At 31.8% G+C, this 21,509-nt stretch overlaps 1 protein-coding gene and 1 pseudogene across 8 annotated transcripts; both read right to left on the reverse strand.

Annotated features, from left to right (window-relative positions):
- Positions 1-1,375, reverse strand: part of LOC128192812 (uncharacterized) — a 39,229-nt pseudogene extending 37,854 nt beyond the window's left edge.
- Positions 1,376-4,850: 3,475 nt separating this feature from the next.
- LOC128157230 (uncharacterized) lies at positions 4,851-20,516 on the reverse strand. Of its 8 annotated transcripts, none has more exons than XM_052819684.1 (15): positions 20,499-20,516; positions 19,971-20,220; positions 19,544-19,587; positions 19,260-19,337; positions 18,018-18,095; positions 17,753-17,899; positions 16,203-16,372; positions 15,911-16,025; positions 14,243-14,326; positions 14,018-14,068; positions 10,806-10,976; positions 8,564-8,768; positions 8,195-8,290; positions 8,028-8,123; positions 4,851-7,933 (listed from the first exon to the last, which is right to left on the reverse strand). In XM_052819684.1, the coding sequence occupies exons 3-15, from the start codon at positions 19,552-19,554 to the stop codon at positions 7,310-7,312; spliced, it is 1,926 nt and encodes a 641-aa protein (XP_052675644.1). In that variant the 5' UTR covers positions 19,555-19,587; positions 19,971-20,220; positions 20,499-20,516; the 3' UTR covers positions 4,851-7,309. The 8 variants fall into 8 exon arrangements, with proteins under 8 accessions (XP_052675644.1, XP_052675643.1, XP_052675642.1 ...); XM_052819683.1 differs by having other exon boundaries at positions 20,128-20,220; positions 20,499-20,513; XM_052819682.1 differs by having other exon boundaries at positions 19,544-20,220.
- Between the last annotated feature and the right edge of the window lie 993 nt (positions 20,517-21,509).

A 21,509-nucleotide genomic window follows, 5' to 3' on the forward strand; every position in this document is an offset into this window, starting at 1 on the left:
AAGGAAATATCATTTACACTTAGCTGTAAACTTACGTCCTTCCTTGAGACATTTATTGCATATCTAAGGCAATAGATAAAGATTGTAGGTGATTTTCATACATAACAGGTGCAATGCACCGTTTTGCTTTAATCGATTGTAAGATTAATCGTTAAAGGACCAATTGGATGATGGTAAGGATCGCAAAAAGTAACAAAGTGTTTTTGACAAAAATCGCAGCTGAAGTAACGGTTTAAAGCTGCTTGGTCCGATTTTTTTGTAATTACAGTATCAACATTTTTTCCATACAAATCATTTATCTTAGAAAGTTATGGACTTTCTCCTATTTACACCAGCAGAATCAGTCTCCTTTCAAAGTAAGAAATATTCAAAGTAAATAAAAATAATTTCTCTTTGGGCAAACGAAAAAACAAACCAAAATGCATCACGGGAATGTTTAGAAAAGGAAACCGCTTGGTTTCGTCCCCCGAATGATTGGGGTTATTCAACCCGCATGCTATGCATCGATTGTAAAGAAAGCAGACTTTGGAAATAGCGAACAAAACGTACACATGTTTATTTGTAATTTGTCTGATCTGTTCGACCTTTATTTAAAGCGATGTCAAAGTCGTAATACAACCATACCCGTCTCGTCATCAGGGGTGAAATTTAACATGAGGCGATATAACGCGATACCTTTCAATGTCGTTTGTTTTGTTAGCAAATTTTGTACGTATTTTTCTTCATTAAAATTTGGCATAATTGACGGGTAAAACTACTGCAATGTCTATTATTATACATATACTAAGCATAGCCATCGTTTAAAAGCGTGCATAAAATTTGATATAAAATCGGACCAAGCAGCTTTAAATAAATCCAAGATGGCGACGATGTGTACTTTGTATATTAATAAGTAGAGACTATACAGTTTGTATTGTGATAGAAATATATACTGTAAGATGCCTGTGTTTCTGGCAACTTTAAGATAACAATATAATGGTTTACATAAATTGTGTGAATTCCAGCTGAGGCTGGTTTGAAGTTCATTTACATGGCTGTTAAACCGAATTTTTATCAACTTTTCATCTTTCATTGTATCTTCTTTAACAGTAAGAGACACCCATGTTTAATTTATCCGTCTTTATTCATATCATTTTAACTAACACCAGCCAGAAAATCATACAAAAATCAACTTTTTTTCATTTTGTACACAGCTCATAAAATTTTTTATCATATTTAATTTTCAATATTTAGTATTTTATGAATCCCGTCCACGGAATATTATTGATCGGAATCGGTTATATATTATATTCTATACCTACCTTTTGTAATTAATCCAAATTTGAGCTATTTCTTTTTAGTTTCTCTTCGTGGTCAGCTTTCGTTTTAAAATTCCCAGGTATTTTACTTCCCTTTTCAAATGTTATCAGTGTGTTGAGCGGCGGCTACGGTATTTAGTTTCCTTTGTAATGTAAGGAGCACAATATAAAAGGTGTTACTCAATCATTATTACAATTAAGTCTATGTTGGCCGACACAGGTAAAACATTGATAAAAGTTACAAAACAAGAGGCCCACGGGCATCTCAAGACAATTGTTTAGTTTTGCGACTTTAAACAAAGACAATGCAAATTGTTATTCGTCCAAACAAATAATATTTGTCCGAACAAATAGCTAATTTGTCCGAACAAATCCTAATTCGTTCGAACAAATCTTAATTTGTCCGAAGAACTAACTAATTCGTACAAACAAATGAGGTGGCACGGGACAGTTTTTTTTATACAATTCATTATAGCCAGGGAATGCGTGTCATCGGAACTCTGTAACTAGAATTTCCTAAGTTCCCATTCAGCACAAATACCTTTAATTTACTCTTATAATGCCAATCACTAATTTCTTAAGAAAATTACTAGTCAAAACCTGTTAAATTCTGTACATACTGGATTTTACGAGATTTTGACCTTTTTATATTTTCCTAATTTTTCATGATTTGTTTTAGCTTTTTAGACCTCCCCCAGCTAATTCCCTGCAAAGGGTTGACCTTCCGTACCCTGTGTATATTGCACCGTCACATTTCAGAAACTTACCGATGTTTAGTTTACAATGTCCTATCCACCTACTTTTGGTGTTATTTTACCTCCCGTCTTTAACTTGCAATTTCACTTTGTAAAGTCAACACAACAGTCATAGCCGCAGGTTTTGCATTTTACTTCTGATTCTCATGTACATAACATATGGGGCCTACATATTGCATATCAATTTCAACAAGAGACACCCCTCTAACTAATGATATTCATTAAAAATGATTTCATGAATTTTAGCGACACTCATAAGCCTTCAAGTACAGCAACTCTCAATTTTACAAAAATATTGACGGGTACTTTATCCGAAACTGTCCTTTGCTACCTTTAACTTACACTAACATTCTCTGAAAAGTCATCTTGTCTTAAAATTAAAAGTTTATGCTATTCTGAGAAAAAGTACACCACATTTTGCCAAGTCCATTGAGGTTTAAGAAAAATATGGCCATTTAAGTGAACCCACCATTTACACTTACCTCTATTTAACACAGATCCATAGGGCTCTCCATAAATAAAGCATCTTTACCCAATCTTTTAGAGGTCAATTGCTGTTCAACCTCCTTGAATAAGAAACCTTATTCAATACTACATACATCTTCTTGATATTATCATGATAAAAGCATATCCTTCCCCCTATCTTTTGATTTTCACAAGAAACATTAGTTTGAACACTTTAACCCAATATTATGACAATTTCCTTGAGTCATTTCTCACACATATTTGAAAACAACCAACACTGATATTTAAAATTGATCTTTTCTGGTAAATGGAAGATTTGTAGCATTTTTATTCACAAAAAGACATGCCGTCCTACACGTGATTTCTTGTTTTCATGAAAAAGTAAGCCTATAATCATATTTAGTGGATATCTTATATACTCTGGCTTCTAGTCTCCTCTTAACTTTCCTAAAATAGTAAGACCTACAAGTGTGATGTCTGCCTTTAATTAAAATAAAATTCAAACACACCCGGGTACCTGGGAACGGATGAGAATATCATGAAAAATGTTCATATCTTACATGTTTTATTACATTTTTGATGCATATATACAAAAAAACGGTAAAAAAAATTTTTTTTGTTCATTTCAAAAGTATTATCATAGCAGATGTTATTTCAAGGTCAAATGTACATTTACATATCCTACATGTAATGGTAATGGAGTCAATTGGAAAGAGGGGGTGGCTTTTTCAATTCTGTAAATACATCTAAAATATCATTTTTGGATAGGAAGGAGCAAAAACTTGAGTTTTTTGACATATTGTATACTTTGATAACTGCATTTGTCTACAAGTAAAGTTCATTTGAAATGAAAATATGCTGTTTTAAAAAAAATTGGATCATATAAGTCAGGTGGCTTAATGCTATTTCATAAAATCAGACAGCAAAATGGCTGCAAATTCATAAATTTAATGATTAAATTGATCAAAACTGTTTTAAAGTATTTATTCTTATCTCAGTTATTAACTTAAACCTATTAATTGTTATCAGGATAGGAAATACCTACTCTCTAAGCCAATTTACTCTAGTGGTGGTCATTCTACACATTTAAGATGGAGTTACTCCCCTTGAATATTTTTTTCTAATAAATCATGACTGTAATGACATCTATAGCAAAAAAAATCACCCATTTTCACAAAATATATTACTTATGGTACAAAATCCACTCAAAATTACACTTACATGAGAAATCTGAAAATACCATGTAGTCTTGAAGGTGGCACGCGACAGTTTTTATTTATATAATTCATTGTAGCCAGGGAACTCTGTAACTAGAATTTCCTCAGTTCCCATTCAGCAGAAATACCTTTAATTCTATCTTTATAATGCCAATCACCAATTTCTTAAGAAAATTACCAGTCAAAACCTGTAAAATTCTGTACGTACTGGTTTTTATGTGAGATTTTGACCATTTCATATTTTCCTAATTTTTCAGCTTTTTAGACCCCCCCCCCCCCTAGCTAATTCCCTGCAAAGGGTTGACCTTCCGTACCCTGTGTATATTGCACCGTCACATTTCAGAAACTTACCGATGTATAGTTTATAATGTCCTATCCACCTACTTTTGGTGTTATTTTACCTCCCGTCTTTAACTTGCAATTTCACTGTGTAAAGTCAACACAACAGTCATAGCCGCAGGTTTTGTAATTTACTTCTGATTCTCATGTACATAACATATGGGGCCTACATATTGCATATCAATTTCAACAAGAGACACCCCTCTAACTAATGATATTCATTAAAAATCATTTCATGAATTTAAGCAACACTCATAAGTCTTCAAGTACAGCAACTCTCAAGTGAGCTATTCTGATCACAATTTAGAACATCTTAAAACTTTTCACATTTTTAATTTTCTTTTCTAAAACAACTGAACTAATTTTAACCAAGTTTAGCACAAAACATCCCTATGGTCAGGTGAATATAAATTGCAGAAATGAAAAGCCAGATAGTCATTTTAATGATTTACCGATATGGTATGATCTTTGCGTAATGGTCTATTAATGCAATGTGTTTTTGTTAGATGATCAGTATTTGCTCAAGTCTAATTAGTCTAAACAGAGATTAATTTCGCTGATGGAAATATCATATATGTACATGTAGCAGAGACATAAATAATTGTTATTTATGTCTTTGTATGTAGGAACATAAAGATGTGCTCTTTGTTTTAGTGCATTTTTATTCTGTTTTAATGGTTTACAATGTTCTATTTACTAACCATATTTGAGTCTCAAGCTTTGAGTTATAAGCAAGATACAGAGCTTTGCAAACAATTCTACATGTATGTTTGCACACAGCTGAGGCCTTGCTTTTTAACTGCTTTGTTCGTTTACACTTTAAATGCTGAAAAAGAAAGTCCAAGTTTAAAAATCTTTATTTGAATGTAAAACTCATGTGTACAAAACATGACTCAAACTTAGCAGAATTGTGAGCTCTGTATCTTGCCTATAATTATATGATTGAGGCTGAAATTAATATCAAATCCTTGTACAGAAAAATTGATAGGATGATATGCTGTGACTACATTTTGCATCCCTTTCTTATTATAAATTGTATGCTTTCTACACCAATTTTGATAGTTTTTCAGACATAATGTGAATAAAAACGATGTCTTTTAATCATAAATCATTTAATATTTATTCGTTTGATGAGATATCGGCGCTTCTGATTGGTCGAAAAATTTCTTTGATACCTGCATCAATAAAATTTTTGCCGGATCCACTTTTCTCAACTGTTCTGATTTAACACTATTTATAGAACAGAAATTCCCAAAATAAACACTGTCAACGAAATGTAAAATTGTGTCTGTTTAATTGTCAGCAAACAAAATACAACTTCATAAACATAAAAAATTGAAAGTTTAACCTTCAAAAATAAACAATACACATTATTTAGTTCACGAAATAGGAAATTAAGCGTCTTTTTACGATTTCGTCTGCTTATCAATATTTACGGCGAGGCTTGCTATTCCAATACCAGGAATAATTATAACGAACATATAGGCCTCTACACTTTCACGGTAACACTGCTGTTCAAATTTGGTAACGATGAGTTTTAAATTAACACACATGAACAGATATCAGAATAAGTATCGTAAAGCAAAGCTAAGAGAAGTGCATCAACTCCTTCGGCATATTCCAAGCGGTATATCATTTAGTACCTCACTAACTATCTTGTGCTTTGTGTCATTATTTTTTTGTGCTTAACAATACAAACAAATGTATACGATAAAAATACAGTTTATATTATTTTTTTCTTGGTTTTCTCTAATTTGTTTGAGTTGTTGATAATATATTAAAACAAACATTAAAACGTATTTCAATATCAAACCGCATGAAACAATCCATCCAATCCATCCAATTCATGGTAACAAAATAAAACTGGTAGCGATTCATTAATATTACAAAATATAACAAAATGATTTTGTTTGTGTAATTATCAAATATTATAAGTTCAAATTCAAATTCTGTTGACAACATTTAATAATCAAAGTACTGAAGTACTGACAGGAGTAAATTTTTTGGAATTAGTATTTATTTTAAAATCAACGATACCTAATTTCGCATAGCAAGTACATGTAGTTTCTTAACTGTATTTGAATAAATACGCACATTTTTTCTAATATGGATTATTAGGCTTTTCCCGACAAGAATTTTTTCGAACTATAAACGAAAAAAAAAAATGTTGTGTAGTATTTAAAGAGAAAATGGTTTTTTTTTTATTATTTAGAGAGAGAAATTAATCAAACTCTACGATGAATTATATGTGTTAGTAATCGAAATATTTTTAAATAATTGTATGCAAATAATACTGAACTCTGGCGTAGGAATACACAAGACTACAAAGTATATCTAAATTGTTCGTACCATTTAAAATCGGACTCATTTCAACGTAACTATAGATAAGATAGATCTATAGATGGATTATAGATAAGTTTCCTTTGAAAACAATGCCTCTGAATATATAACATCGATTTTATCGATTATTTTCAAGTACTATGTCTTGTCAGAGATGACAGTTTGTGCTTAGCTCCGAACACTGTTTCACTTCCGGTTCGCCAAAGTAACTGCTTAGAAGAGTTGATTAAAATCAATCCCCACAAATGGTTTGTTCTTAGTGTTTTAACTAAGGTTTGCACTATCGGGTTTACTTCAATATTCTGTATTATCACAACAACCACGTGATACATGTATATTATTTTTAAAATGCAGGATAAGTTTTGATAAATTCGTTTTCTTAAATGCTCTTATTATTTATGAGTAACTGGTAATCAGACGAGAGTCAATATCAACCTTATTTTAATGTGACTACTTAAATAAGTGACTTGCAGATATGATTTTGAATGAATATATTATTGAATAGGTTTTTGAAGAAGTGCAGTTGGAATGGGAATTTCGAAATAATATATTTATCTTAAATGATTTGACAAGTTGTGACTTTGTATCATAAGAACAACATTAAGTTAAATTTACTTTTATAAATATGCTTATGAGAAGAGTTATATCAAATCGGTTAATTTACAGAAGTTGGTGTATAGATTTACAGTGCGGTAGTTTAGCAAATTGGCATTGCGTACACCTAACGGCTTATGAATTCAAATACATAAAACAAATCAGATATTAATAACAATTTCATAACAAAACATTTCAATTTTTAAAGATTAACAAAGTTTAAGCTTTGAAATTAACAAGATAATCACAGATATTTTAAAGTTACAGATAACCAAACATATCTCCTGTGAAACGCATCAATTCATTTTGGCTGAGCGATACCTTTGGACAACAGAGGTCCATTTTCATGCAAATACATGGCAGGCCATACAATGTAATCTACTTCCGTTCCCGATTTCATGTACGCTCTAAATATATCATTGTTCATCCTCCCATCGTTCGGAATACGAGCACTGAGATGTATCGGTGGCTGAGTTGTCTGCATAAACCAACATAACTCCACACAGCGCTCGGCAAAGTGAGTCGTTTTTGGAAATCTGGTTTTAGGACCTGCCGACTCTGCTTTACTTTTAAAAGGAAATGTAAGCATTGTCTGCATTTCTTCTTTCTTCAGTGCAAATCCGTCTTGGGGGTTAGTTTTGCATCGTGGTTGCAAAAAGTCACCTTTTGCGGAGTTTGATAACTTTTTACATATACTAAATTCTGTGTGTCTTAACATATTAGCTGGTTCTTCTTTAGAACGCTGCAATACATTGATAACGTCCTTTTTATACACGTTTGTTGTAAAATGATTGTCCAAAGGATTGGTTTCTTTAACCTCGTCCACTTCCCATGAATTTGTGTTTAATTCGTCAGATACGGACGGACGAAATTTGTTCGTCCTTTTTATATCATTGAAAATACCTTTGAGGATACCAAAAAAATTCTGGAAAAAAATAATGCTGAAGTTGCATCAGTTCTTTAAAAGCTTAAAAATACATTGTTATATAATTTTAAAAAAAACTCAATCATTTTTAGACCTTTTGCATCTCAGAAACAGTTTCCTTAGCGTGTAGACTCATTTTCATCCTCGGTTGTATGTCCACTTTTGACGATTCTGTGATTTTAATGAGGACCTTAAAAAAGAAATAAAATATTTAGCCTTCGTTCATGTGCAGTAAGATGTATCTAAAGAATAAAAACTTACTTTCATGTCTTTCAAGTTTGCACATGTCATAATTGTTTGACAGTCCGTGAGGTCAAGAAACATGGAGCGGGGACTACGACAGAACTGGTACGCTGCCTGCAATGTTTTCCACTATCACTTTTATGTAACAAATTAATTATACATTTCACGCCTTTTTTCATAAACAGAAGTTTAGGCTGTTTTCTTTTACAAATCTAAACGCCATTAAAAGCGATGTGAAAATATGAAAAAATGAATAAACACAAATATTTTCAATCTCAATTACGAAGACATTAGAACAATTGCCAGAAGACACGAACTTCAAATTGAACTTTAGATAAGTATTACCTAACGAATGAATTATAACATTTACACATATTATGTACGTACCAGGATGATTTGGAGCAGGAAGCCTATCGCCACTCCTTCATCCAGCTTCGTTTCCACATCCGTTAACTCCTCCAAAGAATCTGTCCACGCGTCATCATATAACTGACCAAATTTTTCCGCAAGTTTGGTCGGTCGGTTGTCGTCACTCAGGTCCGCTATATCAGGGTTGTTCGACGTCAATTTAGATCCAGCTATCTTGCTTAACCTAAAAACAGGGGTTTTAACTTTTATTTTTGAGAGCACCTGCTAAAAAGTAACATTACTTTTTTAGATGTATTTTTACATGTTTCTTAAGTGTATCATGTGATAAAGTTTTGATATTACGCACCATATGACGTCATAATTAAACATTACATAGGTTCAGGCGTTTCATAAAGGAAGATTGAAAAGTAGAGAAAAAATATCCGTTTAAAATTTTGCATTTAATGCTGTTTATTTTCTTTCCATAAATTAATAGAAATAATTTTGAAAATGTAATGTTGATCTTGATCTTCTTTTATCTACAACTCTATCTATATAAATAACTTCATGAAGTATGTTATAAACACTTTTTTAAATAAAGTTCCTATTATGTCCACAAAATTTTTCTTTTCTATCAAATACTATGCGAAACATAGAAATACGTTAAATCTCATTGAAGGAAGGAGTCTTCTCGATATTAGATATGCTTCTTATATTAAGAAATTTATGAAAAGTTAACACGGTCAAAAAGACCATATAACCAAATGATTGTAACACTTTAATCAAATTTGACCTTTCCTCGTCAAGGTCACGCCAAGGTCACTACCTTTTTCAACTTAAAGAATTATATAAATAAACGTAGTTATCTGCAGTTATATAGACAGCTTTTCAAGACATGAAGTTTCTATTCTTCAATGAAATGATATAATATCAGAATGTCTATCGGCTTAACTACTAAATCAAAATAAATATTGAAACTAACATTTATATTGCTAAGCCCGCATTTCCTCTAATTTTCTTAAATTTTGAAGATATTTTAATTAATATATTATACTCCCAATACTTAAATAGTATATTGATCATTTCACAAGAGAGAAAATCCAATTTAGGTGATTTTTTACACAAATCTTTTTATAGAATGAGTGCTTCAAATAGCTTGATAAAATGTAATTTGATAAGCAAATCATGTTTTGAAATCATATTTTGAGACCAAAGTCTTGCATTAATATTACGATAATGTTATTGTTTTAAAAATGCTAAATTAAATAAACTTATGAATCTACAGCAATTCTGAATAGCAAAAATTTCCAATATTTTTCGCCAAAAATAAAATCCTTGTTAGATTCTAAACTTGTATCCCTATTGTTATGCCTAGTTGCATAAACGTAAAATTTAAAAAAATATGATATTTGGGTTTCCTTTCATCACGATTTTAATTAATATTTTATCCCATTTACTTTTGACAAGTCGAAAACGAGAGAAGACTCCTTCCCCATGGAATACATTTAATTTTTATCTATGATATACGATATAACATGCACGATATAGCATATACGATGGAACACTTTACACGTAGAAAACGTAAACTGAGAATAATGACCGAGGACGAAGTCCGAGGTTGATATCCTCTCATCTAGTCTATAAAACCACGTAAAGACCGATATGAAAAACATATCATTGTTTTATTATAATAAATGAGAAACTTATTCTCTTCAAGTTTATTACAGTATAAAATATATGGTTCATAATGTATTAGCCTCGATTTCGCTATTGTGATATTACAATGTCGCATATGCTAATGCCTGTATTTTGTCATTAAAATCTATTTTTAGTATATTGAGGTTTATAAATTTTCTATTGTTAATAAAGTATGATTTATAACATAATTTATTGCACGATCACGTGACAGCAAATAATCATTCAGATGCTACAGAAAAATACGATATCATAAAGATTATGTTAATGTAAAACTGAATTGATTTTAACAACAAATTTGCACCTACTTGCTAAATCTTAAGGATACTGACACATTTTTTCATTTAAAACTTTTAGATATACATCTACATGGTGCAATAATGCAACTTTGACATTTTCTTATTATCTGCAATGCAATGATTTGTTATTAAATTGGTCACAAAATTATGAAGTTTCCTATGTGTCGAACTATGTACGAAATACTTCAATGAAGCGTGCGTTTGTGTGCATATGTGTTGCAAAAAATCAAGATCGTTTATTGATAGCGGTTTCTGAGGAATAAACAGTAAAATGCTTAAAAATATACCGTATCAAGAGATCTTCTTTATCTTTAGTTATTTCTTGCAATTTAAGTGACATTTTCGATGATCGTTCCCTTTCTTGTGTTATTTCCATCTTAATGTCTCTAACTATTTTAGTTAGTTTCTCCACTTGGTCTTTAAAGCGCAAAGTTTCCACTTTGTTGTCTTCCAGCAATCTACGTAAACGTACGTACACCAAAACAAATGCAATGTCATAAGGCATTCATAGTTGGAGTTCTATTCGCTTTTCGCTATTCACTATTCGAATAGCGAATAGAATTCTCTGGTCGGTTTGCTATTCAAAATACCGTAAACATGCTAATAAACGTAAATTCAATTTTTCGTATAAACTTCCTTTTTTAATTGAAAAAACAGTTTTATAGTAAAAATCATCTCTTGCTGACCTCACCTGAACATTGACATAATGAACACGACAAGTCAGAGGCCTAGTTAGCCTGGCGAAAATAGGAAATTTTGTATAATACTTAATAATGGGATATCTTTCAAGGGGTTGGCTAACACCCTGTATCCCATATCTGAGCCTTTATATTTGGTGAGGATGGGGCCCCGGGACAGCCAAGTCGACCCTCAAAAGGAATTGGGTTTACACGATCATTAACAGGCTTAACTTTTCAAGGGGCTGGCTAACACCCTGTATCCCATATCTGGGCATTCATATTTGGTGGGGATGGGGCCCCAGGATAGCCCAGTCGACCCTCAAAAGGAATTAAGTTTACAAGGCCATTAACAGGCTTAACTAGCCTGGCAAAAATTATAAAAGTCTTCAAAGGTATAACATATCATAAAAATTCCACAATTCTTTAAAGCTGTAAATTTCAATTCAAATTCTTTATTGATCATTAAGGGTCCTCAAAGGGGTAGCAGGAATATTGTATAATAAACATTCACAATGTTCAATTAACACAACCAAAAGATATATGATTGAAAGGTTACAGATATAAACATTAGCATTCATGTACATCTATAAGCTTAATACATGTATGTTTATTTACATTTACATGTATTTAACGCCCATAAAACATACAAAATTAAATGATTTATCACACGGTCACAAATTTATCACTGACTCAGAAATACAAATTGATCTTGAGACAATGTCCATTAAATGCATTTTATGCGAAGGAAAAGCTTAGGTCTTGGCAACTACCAGGTTTAATTTCACACTCGTACAAATTTCGTTTCTTAAGCCTTATTCTTTTTATAGCTAATTAGTAAATAGTAATTTTCAACTCGGAAAGAAATATATTAGTTACAGATTTATGGTATCTAAAACAAAAGAAAGTATTTCCCGATTCAGCGATATGAAAGAACAATCAAACCATTATATGTTCTGTTAAGAGATGAGCAAGCTTGTTGGAAGTACATGTATTTGCATTATAAAAAATAATTTCATTCTTTCTCCAACCAATGTAAATATTTTTTTCCTGATTACCGTGGAAATATTCAGATGAAATTCATTAACTCCCTCTGAACTCCTGGGCTCCATCCTCACCAAATATGAAGGCCCAGATGCGGGATACAGGGCGTTAGCCAGCCCCTTGAAAAATATCCCATTTTAATTGTACTGTGGTTTCATCAATATTCGTTGAATACCAATTTTCGTAGATTTCGTTATTGAGTTGATCCACGAAATTAAATGTTCATTGAAGTGCAATTTCTATTAACATTTTGTATTGATAGGGTCATTGGCCACGAATAAACGTATCCTTCAAATTGTTATTTTCACTTTATCCACGAAAATTGATACCCTTGAATATTAATGAAACCACAGTATTATACGAAATTTCCTATTTTCGCCAGGCTAGCTAAGCCTGTTAATGGTCGTGTATACCCAATTCCTTGAATATTAATGAAACCACAGTATTATACGAAATTTCCTATTTTCGCCAGGCTAGCTAAGCCTGTTAATGGTCGTGTTAACCCAATTTCTTTTGAGGATCGACCTGGCTGTCCCGGGGCCCCATCCCCACCAAATATGAATGCCCAGATATGGGATACAGGGTGTTAGCCAGCCCCTTGAAAGATATCCCATTATAATTGTATTATACGAAATTTCCTATTTTCTTCAGGCTAGAGGGTCGACTTGGCTGTCCCGGGGCCCCATCCCCACCAAATATGAAGGCCCAGATATGGGATACAAGGTGTTAGCCAGCCCCTTAAAAGATATCCCATTATAATTGTATTGTACGAAATTTTCCTATTTTCGCCAGGCTAGCTTAACCTGTTAATGGCCGTGAAGGGTCGACTGGGCTGACCCGAGGAGCCATCCCCACCAAATATGAAGGCCCAGATATGTGATACAGGGTGTTAGCCAGCCCCTTGAAGGAAATCCCATTATAACTGTATTATACGAAATGTCGCATTTTTGCCAGGCTAGCTAAGCCTCTTACTGGTCGTGTAAACCCAATTCCTTTTGAGGGTCGACTGGTCTGTCCCGGGGCCCCATCCTCACCAAATATGAAGGCCGAAATATGGGATACAGGGTGTTAGCCAGCCCCTTGAAAGAAATCCCATTATAACTGTGTTATACGGAATGTCGCATTTTCTCCAGGCTAGCTAAGCCTCTTACTGATCGTAATCATTATGTTCAGGGTAGGTCAGCAAGGAATAATTTTTACTATAAAACAATTTTTTCAATTAAAAAGAGAAGTTTATATGAAATTTTGAATTTATGATTATTAGCATGTTTACGGTAATTTGAATAGCGAACTGACCACATTCGCTGTTCGAATAGTGAATAGCAAAAAGCAAATAGATCGAAAAAAAACAGCAATAATTGTATAATGTACACTATGTAAGGATACTTGCATAATAATCTTATAAACTAAACTAAAGCATTGAAGTATTATAAACAGTTCCCCTATATATTTCTATATTAAACTTCTGTTGCAGTGGTTCTTATGAGGAATATTTTTATGACACACACCCTATTTTCATTTTGTTGCAATTATCCCTCTTTAATAAAGGGATTCATCTTTTATTTAAGATACCGTAAGGATGCTTTGTATCAAGTTTGGTTAAAATTTGCCCAAAGTTTTAAGAAAAAAAGTCTATATTTAAAAAGGTTTACAGACAGTTAGACAGACGGACGACAGACAACAGATGATCAGAATAGCTCACGTGAACCTCCGCTGCAGGGGATATTATAATTTTTAAAATAAAATTCATAAATAAGTCTTTGGAAAGATTTGCTTACTTTTGCGCTTCAAGTTTTTCAGCAATAGCCGTCTGCATATCAGACTGCCAGCTATAAATAAAAACTATTATATAAAACTTTTACATTTATTTTGATATTTGTCATGCCACTACTTTTAGACTTGTAAATCTATGTTAATTTTTATTTGCAAATAATCGTGTGACACCACTTTGGTCATAGGTAATACGATTATTTTGGCACATAACTAAAATAAATGTAATTTACCTCTTGTTTTCTAAAGACATTTGGCCCAGTTTTATCAAAACCATTTTCTTTTCCAGGCACTTTGCAATGCAATCACACAGCTCTCTACAAAATGTCAATATAATAAAATATAAGAAAACCTTTGTGTGTGTATATATATATATATATATATATATATATATATATATATATATATATATATATATATATATATATATATATATATAATCCAAAATGAGTGAAAGGTGATATCACACAGTATATTTAATCGAAAAATAAAAATAAAAGGAACAGTTCCAAAGTTTCTATTCACTAGCGCTTTCTGAAAACAATTTCATAACTTATGTACGTTCACCTGAAGAAGGATGTAAATCCAGGAAGCTCTAGTGAATAGAAACTGGAACTGGAACTGTTCATTTTCTTTTTTGAATATATATATATATATATATATATATATATATATATATATATATATATATATATAAATATATATATATACACACACAATAAGGCGCGGATTTTTGTTTAAAACGATAAAGATGGTTTTTAAAGTGTGGCGCGAGTATTGATCCAGGGTTACGTTTTCAAGTTAAATTCTACAGAATAACTAAAATGCTTGCAAGTAACATCACAAATTATAACGGCGAAGTTCTTGTTAAGAAGATTTTAAAAGACCTACCCAAATTAACTTATCTGATGAATTTCGAATCCCTTCTTGGGCTCAAGTACTAGTGTGGGGTTAAACATTTTAAATTTCATCATGATACTTGTAAAGTATTATTATACAATAAATCACCCTTCATGAGGTCAACATGGTAAAATGATGACCCGAGACCTGACCCACAAGGTGACATCGGTCAGGTCAGGTCATCGAGTGGGTCAGGGCAAGGGGCATTATTTTACCAAGTTGACCTCATGATGGGTGATCAATTGTTTTATTATACCGACAACAATAACAATAGTTTTTTTCACACATAAATAACATTTTATTTCAACAGAATAATGCATATTCTGAATATATCTGTTTAAGCGTTTAGCAACAATAACATTGACTTTGAATGTTCAATTAAAATCCTTAGAACCATTTGTAGAATCCAATAAAGAACTTTACAGTATCTTCTTTACTTTTGTCGTTCTTTTCCCATGTAATAGTGAATGTGCACTTGACTGACATTTTTGAGTAATGGGCCACAAGAGTTTTGAGGCGTTTGATCAATTTTTACATTTTCCGATTCATCTGGAACATTTGCAAACAAATTCGAACCATTTTCATCGTGTATGACTTCAGATAGCAATTGTTTGGTACAGACAGTCTCAAATTCACAGTTATCACTGTTATCTAAATTCAAGAGGTGACTTTCTGAAGAATTGGTACAAGCATTTGTTGACACATCAACTGGGTCTTCTGGCCCTAGCTTTGGTGGTGGGTAAACAACACATGATAAATCATCAAATATTTCTTGTTTTTTTTGTTTTACTTACACATCTTGAATAGCTTTTCATTGACTTTTAGGACTTTTGTCCACTGACAGACATGATGTGTCGAGCCTCTATCCAACACTTGCCCAAACTAGTAATACACGTAGCACGTATGCAGTGGTTTGTATACAGAGTCGAGAGTTAAGCTTTCATAGATATTGTTTTCATAAATTTCCCAAAGTATTATGGCCAACTGGAGAATTATCATACAAAACAGCATCTGAATCGTTAGTATTGCGCTTCAGTCTCTGCCAAAAACTTTCACAGTGTGGATTCAGCTTTCCGAGGTATTTCTCGAGACTAGACACGGGACTCTTCTCATCACCTACATCAACAAATTAATTTGAAAATTGTAAATTAGTGGAATCCATGAAAAAGTATGTCACAGAGTCAAATATACACAATAAAGGATATAAATCTGTAAAATTAGTCAATACTTAAGTTATACTTAAGTTAAAATTATTTTTATTTTACATTTATTTTAAGAAGTACAGTATATTACCTGGTATCTCATATATTCTTGCTGAAGATGCATTAAAGGCATTTACATCACTTCCTCTGTGATGTTTGGTTTCATACTGAGCGACTTTTAGATAGTATCTCCTTCCTTGGCCATCTGTCCTCAAAACAAAATCTGTTTTCTTCATATTTCCCAGATTTTCTCTTCCTCTTCTACGTGTATAAAATCACATGTCATACATCACACATCATACGTATCACATCAAGAAAGTATTTGTATTGCAATCCCTAAGGATTGTATCTGTTTAAGATGCCGCTGCTATACAAAGTTTTCATGTCAGCATCGTTAATTACGTCCTTGTGTTGAGTGGTACCCTTTCCAGTGTTTTTTTAAGTTTGTCGAAACTGCCTTGAACATTTCGTTGGATAAACGAAAATCTGGGTCATTGATAATGTCATACTTAATTTTATGGAAAATCTCTGCAAAACAAACCTGATGCTAATCATGGGGGGTTTACTGTACAATTCACCATCTTTTCTTCTGAGTTCAGCGTAAAAGTTTATCAGAATTTCAGCAATTTCACCTTTTGTTTTTGCACTATGTTGTCCACAATCAATCCTTTTTCAGTGCAGTATGTAATAAACACTCGTTTCGCTGATTCTGTGCATTGTTTTGTATTGGAACTATTGCAGTTTTCTAGGATTGCTTATAGTTCCTCACTTGTCAGTGTTGCAAACCTCGTCTCGCCATTCATCATTTGTAGACAAACGACAAATAACACATGGGAAAGGACGTAGTACACAAATTTATAGTCTATATCCTAATTCTATATTTAGAGGTCGCGTCATCAAGCTGATGCGAGGACGTGACCTGGGGTAGCTTTATCCTATATCATTTGTTCCGCCATTTTTATTTTCTGCACAGGTCAGGTTTAGTGGTCAATAATATTGATGACTGGTCAATACCTCAAACACATGCAACAATTCAGTCATTTATGACCACGTGACACAAAAACGGGTCATAAGCTAATCTTAATATTTTCTTATAAACCAATCAGATTCTTTTATTCTAATTGGAGGTATAATAACACAACTTAAAGCATTGGGGTTCTTTAAAATAAAAATAATGTTGTTACTATATAATATAAATATTTAAGCGAGAATGTTTTGAAGTACCGCCAATTAAATAAATTGGTCCGTTTTATAATTCTGATTGTCCTGCTCATTACGTTGATTTGTGTTTAAAACTGGTTAAGTTTGGTTCAGTGGTTCTTTCAATAGAGTGAAAAATATAAAAATATTGAACTGACGGAGGACAAAATAAACCCGCAAAAACACAACACTCGTCTTTAATAAATGCAAGTCTAAAAATAATTGTTTTAAATGATTTGAATGAAACAATAATGGTTATCAAGTTGAATATTGTTTTAAATAACACTGTTTCATTCAACCAAACTCATTGAAAAAAGCTTTAGGGAAGTAGGCAATGCGTCTTGTTGAAGGAGACAATTTCATCAAATAGACCAGCAGAAACACATGGCTACTTGAAACGTCATACTATATAACTAGGGTTGATGAGATATCATTAATTACCTGTTCACTTCTTTTTCTTTTCCTTTTAATTGTTTTGGAGTTGGTGAACATTGGAAATTTTTACAATGTTTTCTCAAAACAAAATTGTCAAAGGTTTCATCATCAGTATCACTTGGAAATATGATTTGCGTTCTTTCCCGACTTGATCTATGGATGAAACACAGAAATTTATAATAACACTTAACCAATCATGTTACGATCTTGCCGAAAAATATTCATCATTTTCCATATATTTCGATTTTTTTTCAAAATCAACGAAAAATACTTTGTGAGTGTATCCAAAAATAGTTCCACATGCAGGTCATAAGCTCTCAGTAGAGATTGAAACCAGTCAATATCTTTTCTGAAACAAAAAGCATAAACTGGTTGATCATTAAAAGTAATTTTTCGCTCTCTTTTCAGAAAGGTTTATCAACATTTCATGATAAAAAAGAATACTAGTCCTTTGAAGTTATGATATCAGAATGTTTCGTGTGTTTTTTCCTAGTTATGTTTGCATTGTTTAAGTTTTGAATATGATATTTAGCTCATTTTCATGCTGTCATTTGCAGATGAGTATTCGACACTATTTTGCAAATTATATAATCAAAATGAAAAATATCCTTTTTACGAAGAGTTAACTCATTGAAAACACATACAATGCACAATTTTGAAAATGCATTTTTTCTGTTGGTAGTAAGCCATTAATAGATACATCATTGATGAACAATTATAGTTTATTCATTCCTCTGCTCGATATTTGATGTCCTTAAAAAATAAACTGCTTTAAAACTAGTCATTTAAATTTGGCGAAGAATAAAATGCTTTAAATCTAGTAGTTTATTTAAAATTGGCGAACAAAAGTAAATTCATGATGTCATATTTATGTAATGTATTACCTTAATAATTAAAGATAAATATCTTCCCTTTTAGTAAAGTTAATTAATATCCCCCTTCTTCAGACAATTTCATAACTGAATGTGAATTTAATTCATTGATTGTCTTCAAACTCATAACTGTAGGACCTCTGATACAAAATCTAAATGTACATACTTAATAGACGTTGCACAACATTTTTAGTGGTACAGTATCAATGCCAGTCTCAGACTGTTATAATAAAATTATATTCTAAAAGTCATATACAGGGATGTAATTAAATTTAGCATGACAAGATTTCTTATAAATGGGAAAAAATATCTTAAAATTTGATAGTGTATTCAAATTGTTAAATACACGGAAGCAGTTTTGCGTATTTAGCACTTTAACATGTACATTTACATTTGTACAGTACATTACTTTCACTTAATTTTATATAAAAACTTAATCGACCCTAAATTACACATTCCTCTTTTTGATTTGAGAATCTACGACCTACATTAAGTGAAAGAAAATGAGTTATTTTACGCAGGTCGTAATTTTGAAGAAGAAAAAAGTGCTTTTAAGCAGTTATTCTTAGTTCAATTATTCATATTATTAATTTATTTATAATTCAGTTGTGCATGAAATTCGCAAAACAAAGACAAATTACCTTAAAACTGAAGATGTGTATTGTCTCCATTGTTTCGGTAAAGAAAACACCCACTCATTGTAAGTACGATAATCGGTTCTAGGAAGAAACAGTTTCAAAAGGTCAAACAACATGGACTGAATTTTAACAGGAGAAATAATTTGTAATTTATACGCCTTTTTCTCCCATAAAACAATAATAAGGAAATATGAAAAAAAAATAAAAAAAAATAAAAAAAAGACAAAAGTTAAAAGAAAAAAATCTGTCATTCAATTTTTTCGTTAAAAAACAATTTTGATGATTACCTCGACGCCATAGTTTTATTCCATAGTCTTCATCACCAATACTTCTACATACAAAAAATACAACAATTTATTCAATAAAGATTTAATTCTATTTTTTTCAAGAAATAGACTTCCTTTCAAGTAGAATTGGACTTCAGTAGGGACCCCTAGTCTGATATCATGAAAACAAGGCAGGAGTGTTGATCAATGAGTGTTATAAAACATATACTTTTCAGGTCGACTTCAATCCATTTCATTCACTAAAACACCTGAGTGTTACATTATATTTTTAAAGTTCAATACAACACAGAAGGTACACAAGAAGTAAACATAAAACAAAATAGACCATAAAAAGATAAACTCAATGGAGAACATTATTTATAGATAAAATCGCTGCTTATATTGATTAATAAAGATACACATAGAAAGTAGTTTATCAAATACATACATGTAGAATCAAGTTAACCTTCTATATATAGTATCCAGTCATAGGTTTTTTATTCATTTCTCCAGTATCGGTCATTCAAAGGATTAAAATCATTTAATGATATTTGTGCAATAAGATTTTAAAGAACTTATTACAAATGTTTTAAAAAATGTTATACTTAGCTGTGTCAAGTAATCCTACTTTGTACTCGTTCGTTTCAGTTCTTCCCAGTTTAAATAGACTGGCAATGTCTGTCTGATATGCGCGATATCTTTTGTACAATAAAAACAGAGGACAAGTCTACAGTTAAAATAGGGAGAATTGATATTACTTCCTCTATCCACAATAAATTTAGGAATAGGTGCGTTGTATGGTAGTTTGTTTCATTTGTGTTGGATTATATGATTACAGGTTCATTTAGAATTTTCGCATTAAATAACAATGATAATAAAATTCCTTGAAGACAAGTTTATAAAAACATGGAAATAACCACTACAAGGAAATTAATTTTTAACGTACAATCTAAATCAAATTAACGTTTCAACTCACCTGAGCTGAAAGATCAAATGAACTTTTTTTATCACGTTTTTTCCGGTGTCTGTGTGTGTATATATCAGTCCATTCGTCCGTCCGTCTACCAGTCATTTTTTCATATTTTAGATTTCTTCTCAAACTCTCAGGCCAATTTAAACCAAACTTGGTATAAAGCATACTTAAGTAAAGTGAATTCAAGATTGTTAAAGGCCACATCCTCTTTCAAGGCGAGAGTGAATTTAGAATTGATAATAATTTGTATGTATTTAAAATGTCTTCTCAACAACCAATTGGCCAAAAAAGCTGCAAGTAGAGTGGAAGCACTCTCGGGTAGCATAGATTCAAGTTTGTTCAAATCATGATTCCTGGGTGTAATGTGGGTCCAATATTTGGAATTGAATTTTTACATAGGAAATAATAAAAAATAGTTATGATGCTTAAAATTTTCTTTCCAATAGCAATTTGGCCAGAAATCTTAAACTCGTGTGAAAACATCCTCAGAGAGTGAAGATAGATTTTCGTTCAATTTTTCATCCCTGGGGTAGAGTGGGGCTTACATTTTAACATTAGAATAAAAATGGGGAAATATTGTGAAACAATTGACAAAAAAGCTACAACGTATGTGGAAACATTCTCAAATAGTTAAGAATCTCCTTTGTAAAATCATTAACGCAGATAGTGAGCTGGGGCCTTAATGGGGGTTGATTTTTTTTGTATCAGAATTAACAGAGAAATATCTTCAAAAACCTTATTTTTATAGACCATTCTGCCCAAAATTCAAAATAAAATGTGGCTAAACGATAAACATGGGATTATGATAACAAAAACTTTAAAAATTATTTTTAAAACAATATATACTCTATTTAATTTTCAAGATACTGTATGCAGTAAATATGCAACCCTGTTTTATTTTCGCCTCTTTTACTTCGTTTTCAGCAGGCAAGTTTATGACTGGGCGAATTATTCTCTCTTTAAACACAGCTATAATTGTACAAATTCAAGAAGGGACGAAATTGCTTGCGATTT

The sequence above is a fragment of the Crassostrea angulata genome, chromosome 7 (genome assembly GCF_025612915.1).
Source record: "Crassostrea angulata isolate pt1a10 chromosome 7, ASM2561291v2, whole genome shotgun sequence".
Lineage (NCBI taxonomy): Eukaryota > Metazoa > Mollusca > Bivalvia > Ostreida > Ostreidae > Magallana > Magallana angulata.

Bases quoted from the DNA above. Each gene is read 5' to 3' on its own strand.
- LOC128157230 (XM_052819684.1), bottom strand. The intron at 18,096-19,259 runs GTAATTTGTCTT...TTTTTGTTTCAG, and splicing joins TACACATCTTCAGTTTTAAG to AAAAGATATTGACTGGTTTC. The intron at 16,026-16,202 runs GTAATATACTGT...TTGTTGATGTAG, and splicing joins AAGAATATATGAGATACCAG to GTGATGAGAAGAGTCCCGTG.